The sequence below is a fragment of the Silurus aristotelis genome (assembly GCF_946808225.1).
Source record: "Silurus aristotelis genome assembly, chromosome: 3".
NCBI lineage: Eukaryota > Metazoa > Chordata > Actinopteri > Siluriformes > Siluridae > Silurus > Silurus aristotelis.
Window position 1 is genome coordinate 8,182,730 of NC_139576.1, and position 7,191 is coordinate 8,189,920.

Here is a 7,191-nt window from a genome sequence, read left to right on the forward strand (position 1 = left end):
GCTGGAAGAAGTGTCTAGGGAGAGGGAAGTCTGGGCATCTTTGCTTAGACTGCTGCCCCCGCGACCCGGCATCGGATAAGCGGGAGAAGATGGATGGATGGATGGATGGATGGATGGAATTTGAAAAATCACTCATTTCTGATTGGGTGGGCCAGAATTCAAAGGGCTTCGCCACTGGTGGGAGATTGATCACGGATGAAAATAATATTCAATCAGTAGAAGGAATACGATGGTATGAAAGTCCTAGGAGGCCATGCATTATAATTTTTTTCTTTCTTGTCTTCTCGTGATCCCAACTTAATTTTCTCGTGATCTCGACTTAAATCTCTCGCCATAACGAAAGTTGTTTTTTCATGATCAATATTTAATTTCTCGGTGTATTCGGCATAAGAGCAGCCTCCTTCTCAAGTGCCGGCACTTATGTGTAAGTTGTCAATCACTAACAAACATGGAACTATTTCAGTTTGAGTGAGGGCACATTCTTAAACGCTTTTAAAAACACTTAACGTGGCTAAATATGATAAGGGAGCATTTTTTAAGAGACCAAACACTGTAAACACATTAATAATAAAGCAAACGATATACAGACAAGCACATGAGTCTAGAATACAAACGATTAACGCATTTAATTACGTGTTAAACGTTTTCCTTCCGTAGAGAACTGTTAAGGGAAAAAGCTTAATGTGGCTTAATGTGGTAAGTGTTTTTCAAAGACCAAACTTAACCAAACTGCTTGTCTGTACATAGTATGTGTTATTATTAATGTGTTTACTGAGTTTGGTCTTTGAAAAACTCTTTCTTATAGCATTAAGCCACGTTAAGTTGTTTTCATGTTAAGTGGTTTTCATGTTAACCGTTTTTTATGTTAAGTGTTTTTCATGTTAACCGTTTTTTATGTTAACCATCTTTCATGTTAAGCGTCTTTCATGTTAAGCGTCTTTCATGTTAAGCGTCTTTCATGTTAACCGTTTTTTATGTTAACCCTTTTTTATGTTAACCGTTGTTTTATGTTTACCGTTTTTTATGTTAACCGTTTTTCATGTTAAGTGTCTTTCATGTTAACCGTCTTTCATGTTAAGCGTCTTTCATGTTAAGCGTCTTTCATGTTAAGTGTCTTTCATGTTAAGCGTTTTTCATGTTAAGTGTTTTTTATGTTAAGCATCTTTCATGTTAACCGTTTTTTATGTTAACCCTTTTTTATGTTAACCCTTTTTTATGTTAACCGTTTTTTATGTTAACCGTTTTTTATGTTAACCGTTTTTTTATGTTAACCGTTTTTCATGTTAAGTGTCTTTTATGTTAAGCGTCTTTCATGTTAAGCATTTTTCATGTTAATCGTCTTTCATGTTAACCATTTTTTATGTTAACCGTTTTTTTTATGTTAACCGTTTTTCATGTTAAGCGTTTTTCATGTTAAGTGTTTTTTATGTTAAGCATCTTTCATGTTAACCATTTTTATGTAAACCGTTTTTTTATGTTAACCGTTTTTCATGTTAAGCGTCTTTCATGTTAAGTGTTTGTCATGTTAACCATTTTTCATGTTTTTCATTTTAACCGTTTTTTATGTTAAGCATTTTTCATTTGAATAATTTTTCATGTTAAGCGTTTTTCATGTTTACCGTTTTTCATGTTTACCGTTTTTCATGTGAAGCGTCTTTTGAATTGAGGGCCTGATCAAAGTTAAAGTGAATGCGATCATCCTTGGTGCTGCGATGATTTTGCCTCTAGAACGTTCTTATGCCGTATACACAGAAAAATTAATTACCGATCACGAGGAAACTATGTTTATGTGGCGATCCCGAGGAAATTACGTTGTGATAAAGAGAAAACATGTTTTGTTAAAAAATTATTGTATTACATATATAATGTATTATAATGCATGGCCTCTTAGGACTTCTGTACGATGGTGCCATATGATCTCTGACAGTACCCCAAAAACCTGACAAATAAAGTGAAAACATATAGTAGAAAAGATAAAGCAATGTAACAGAACACAAACAAACAAGGAAATCAGAAATTGAACATGAGGACCATGAACGATGACAACAAACAGGGAAAAATAACTTGTGACAATGTGCTGTATAAGTGGAGATTTATTTACATGTACTAATTACAGGGCAATGGGATTCCGATTCAGAGAAAATGTATCATATCATGTGAGGGTGCAGTGGCTAATGAAAAAGAAGTCTAGAGTGAAAAACCAGATAACGAGTTTTAAAAAATTTATTTCAGATAAAAAAAAATTTTCCAGTATTTTTTTACATCATGTTCTTTTAAAGTGAATAATGTGTGTCCCTTATAGGCTTAGTATTGCATTGTAATTGCTCATATTTGCCTTCATTTCATGCCAAGAAAGTATTCAGTGAGATAACTTCTCCTCTCAGATATGAGAATAATAAAAAAAAAATCTATTTTTTAGCACAACAAAAAACAAGCAATTGTACCCTAGAGAAAAAAATTAGTAGCTGATGAAGGCCACAGGGACACAGTGACATCTGGCGGGGAAATCAGAGAAAACACAAGGAAAGAAAAAACAAAACAAAAACAGAAGCCTAATTACTTTCCCACCAATTACTTTTAAATTATTTGGTAGATGACTTTTTACACAACGCCTCCTACAGGGGTCCAGAAGTGGCAGCTTGGTGTGAGTGAGATTTGAACTCATGACCTTTTGCTCTAAAGGCCAATATAATACTAGGAATAACACTGACATCATGACAGGTAAAGTGAATAACACGGATTATCTCTACATCATGGCACCTGTTAGTGTGTGTGATTTATTAGGCAGCAAGTGAACATTTTGTCCTCAAAGTTGACGTGTTCGAAGCCGGAAAAATGGGCAAGCGTAATGTCTAGACGACTTGGTCAGAGCATCTCCAAAACTGCATTTTTTTTTTTGGATGTTTCTGGTCTGCAGTGGACAGTATCAAAAGTGCTCCAAGGAAGGAACAGCGGTGAACCGGTGACAGGGTCATGGACAGCCGAGGCTCATTGACGTCCCGTGTGGACGGATACAACAGACGAGCTCCTAAAGCTCAAACTGCTGAAGAAGTTCATGCTGTTAATGCTTGACAGGTCAGAACACAATATTAGGCAGGTGGTCATAATGTAATACCTGATCTGTGTATATAATATTTATAATTTCCATATTATGGTTACTCAAATTCATGGTTACTAAATTCATTTCAAATTTCACAACTAATGCCCACTTTGAAGTAACCAAACAGTAAAAAAATTATTTAACATTATCACAATCTGATTTGTTAACTTTCTGGAGATGTATGTTTGCAGGGCTGTGATACCAAACTAGTCTCGAGACTTTATCATACGCACTTGTATACAGTACATTGGCATCCCTTTCCTAATAAATATAATTTTTAGGCATTCATGTTCATGCTGTGACATTCTACAAAACCTGTTACTCAAAGTAAGTGAGATGCACCCTCTGAAGTCTGCGAGGTGGACCTTGTGGACCTCGATGGCGTGCTACGCTCTATTGGCCGTGTCTTTTGTATCATGTGAAAGAACCTTTTCCTGAACTTCTCTCCCACGAAGGCGTACAACAAGGGGTTGATACAGCAGTGCAGCAGCGCCAGGCTCTGTGTGACAAACATGGCCAAACTTACAGCGTGTTGAGCCTGACAGCCATTTTCCATCAGATTGGCTCTCAAAAGTGTATCAACCATGGTGGCCAAGTTGAAGGGCATCCAGCACAATAAGAACGCCACCATCACAGCTGCAATCACTTTCATGGCTCTCTGGCGCTGAAAACCTCGTGTACGTAGCAGCCTAGCCACCGTCAGGCCGTAGCACGTCAGCATGATGCATAGAGGTAGCAGGAAGCCCAGAAGGTGCCTCATTAGACGATTCGCTATCCTCCATTCGTCTGCGATGTCTAATTCATAAAGTTCGGCGCAAATCTGCAAGTCGTAGCCTTTGATGTAATGGGCGTTGTTGTACAAGGCAGGGAGGGAGAGTAGGATACCAACTATCCAGACCACAACACAAACTACCCAGGTACACATGAACCTTTGGACCTTCCGGGCCTCCATGGCTCGCACAATGACCATGTAGCGATCGACGCTAATGCAAACCAAAAACAGGATGCTGGTGTAAAAGTTAGCTTCTTTAACTAAGCTGATTAGCTTGCACATGGTATCTCCGAAGACCCATCCAACGATGAGAGAGGTGGAGAAGAAGGGGAGCGTGAGGGCCATCAGCAGGTCCGCGATTATCAGGTGGAACAGGTAAATGTCGGATGGAGAAAGGAAGCGCAAGTTCCAGAGGATCACCAGACCGACAGTGATGTTACCAGGAATGGCAAGGAGGAAGATGTGCACAAACAGAATGCACATAGCAATGTTCATGAAGAACGATAATGTAAATGTCTGGCAGATAAGGGTTGCCTCATCTAGAATATAACTGTTGTTCAGACCATCCGTGTAGTTGAACAACTCTTCGTAAATGCCTGAGAAGTCCAGCACAACTTGTGGTTTGTTTGGATCTTAAAGGAAAACAAGAGATTGGAGTTAGGAAATGTTTTATTTTGAGAACCACACAGATTTTAATGCCGATGTTCCTTTACCTTGATCTGACGTGGTTACCACGGTTACTTTTCAAGATATACCTTTCACAGCATCTTAATAAGTTTGTACTGTTTTTGTTGCTACAAGTATTTTAGTTGATATAAAGTTACTATCCCGTGTCACCCAGAAGACAATAGGTTTCCTTTTTGAGTCTGGTTCCTGTCAAAGTTTCTTTCTCAAGTCATCTCAGGAAGCACCACTGTTCAATTAGTCTGAATAATTTAAATTCTATACCTGGATTTCTGGCCAGTATTCGTCATTTTGCTGAGAAAACGATGATGATTTACATAAGAACGAGCCCATACATGAAGATTTTATTGGACTTAATCTTTGCTCAAAAAATAGACACAATTAGATGCAGATTTTACCTTTGAGTTCATTAATTCCAGTGGTGGACAGTAACAAAGTAAATGGGATTCGTTACTGTACTTAAGTGGCTTTTTCTATGTATCTGTACATAATTAATAAGTGTTTCCATTTAGGGAGACTTTTAGTTCAACTTCACTACATTTCAAATTCAATTTCTTACTTTTTGCTACTACATTTTGCAAAATCAGTCGTTCCTTTTTATTTATGAGGATAAAAACAGCAATCCACCAATCAGGCGCTGTTTTGAACTTGTTCTGATTGGCTCTTGGTGTTATCTACTTACACCAATATACATTTCAGCATCAGTTCAACAGCAAGCAGAACATTTAGGGAGTGATCAATGATGAAGAAACTCCTGATTTGAACTCGAACACAACACATCAGTGTTTATCATTAATATCATTCTATTAATAGATCGTTGTAGAAGAGAATGTTGTAACATTGAAGTCTTTTTACATAAACTGAGTTGATTAAGTAAAGATTCTTGAAATTTGAAGGCACATAATTTTGTACTTTTACTCGAGTGAAAGTTTAAAGGGACACTTTTACTTTTACTGGAGTCATATTTTATCGGGACTTTAACTCTACATGGTTTTTTTACTTTGTCCACCACTGTTTAAATGATTAAGTCTGTAAATATTAAACTTGTAAACAGTGTTTTTAAGAAAGAAAAGTCATTGTTCCATTTTATGTTGATGAGCTTGCTAAAAAAACGCGTTGGATTTTACATCGTGAATCCTCCTCGAGATTTTTACTTTGTGTAAAAGAAGACTATACAAATTTCCTGTTTAAAACATTTCACTGCAGAATAATGAAACCAGCTGAATCTTGGGGTGCAATTATTTCATTCCTGCAATGGTTGCTATTTGAACTATTTAAAAGCATAATAGTTTGCATTTCTGGCTCTTGTTTTATTTGTGACAGCTTTTTTAATTGTTCTTCCAACCTAACTATTATCCAGTTGTGGTTTGAAAGCGGGATCGAAAATGAAAGAATGAACTAATATTACATGTCTTTAATAGGGGTTTGTGTGCCCTAGCATATATTCAACAAGCCTTTAGAAATATATTGTACTAGAGCAATAAGCATTGTTCTGCCGAATGATTTCGCTTTAGCTGGTGAAGTTCAGTGCCCTTTATAGAATACTGTATGATTTAGCTCATTCATGTGCATGCTCTCATTATCATTAAAAAATATAAACTGGTATATATTTATCCATATAAAGTGGTATGTTAGGTATATAAACATTTTTAATGATGGAAAAAATCAATGTGCAAAAATGTGCTCTTTTCAAAATATATCCAATACCAATATTATATAAAACTAATATTTATATATAAAGATTCAAACAGCTTCAGACTTTTTACACATCAATGTAAATATGACACACACACACACACACACACACACACACACACACACACACACACACACACACATATATATATATATATATATATATATATATATATATATATAGAGAGAGAGAGAGAGAGAGAGAGAGAGAGAGAGAGAGAGAGAGAGATAGAGATATAGAGATATATATATGCAGATATGTATATATAGATAGATAGATAGATAGATAGATAGATAGATAGATAGATAGATAGATAGATAGATAGATAGATAGATAGATAGATAGATAGATAGATAGATAGATAGACATAAAAGTAACACTCTCTTACCAGTCATTTTGTTTCCTTTCCCAACAGCTCAGCCTGTGTAAGGTGAAGTATAGACGTACATGGGTGTTAAGCATTCACACAACCACTGGGAAATTATGCTATATCCTGTTTACCCAATCCCAAAATGTGCATTTGCAAACCTTCCCAGCTGTCTATATAAATCGTTCTGTCAATGATAAAACAAGTAACATTTAATCCTTCCTCTTCCTTTGTTTAAAAATAAAAGTTTGCTGACACACAGTGTAGAAGTCATCTATAGGATGAAGATGAGGATGTTGGATGTTGAGGAGGTTGCCTTTATGTGAGAACAAAAAAAAGAAATGCAGAAGATCGTAGCTGTGGTGATGAGCACTGACTGGGGAAGTTTGTTTTCAAACACTCATTCAGTCACAAGACTGACACTCGTGTCGAGCTTGGGGTGTCGATATGACCATAATACTGAAGTATACAAAACATGTCACATTTTCAGCATGTGATTGATAAAATGAAACGGAGATGTGCGGACTGGATCCAAACAATGAGATTTCACTTTGTGTTTTATCGCTCTGTTT

General features: G+C 36.4%; 1 protein-coding gene across 2 annotated transcripts; it reads right to left on the bottom strand.

Annotated features, from left to right (window-relative positions):
* Positions 1 to 1,932: 1,932 nt before the first annotated feature.
* On the bottom strand, positions 1,933 to 6,973 carry cxcr1 (chemokine (C-X-C motif) receptor 1). Of its 2 annotated transcripts, none has more exons than XM_083537128.1 (2): positions 6,641 to 6,973; positions 1,933 to 4,486 (listed from the first exon to the last, which is right to left on the bottom strand). In XM_083537128.1, exons 1-2 carry the CDS (start codon positions 6,645 to 6,647, stop codon positions 3,423 to 3,425), a joined length of 1,071 nt encoding a protein of 356 aa, XP_083393254.1. In that variant the 5' UTR covers positions 6,648 to 6,973; the 3' UTR covers positions 1,933 to 3,422. The 2 variants fall into 2 exon arrangements, with proteins under 2 accessions (XP_083393254.1, XP_083393253.1); XM_083537127.1 differs by having other exon boundaries at positions 1,935 to 4,504; positions 6,641 to 6,969.
* Between the last annotated feature and the right edge of the window lie 218 nt (positions 6,974 to 7,191).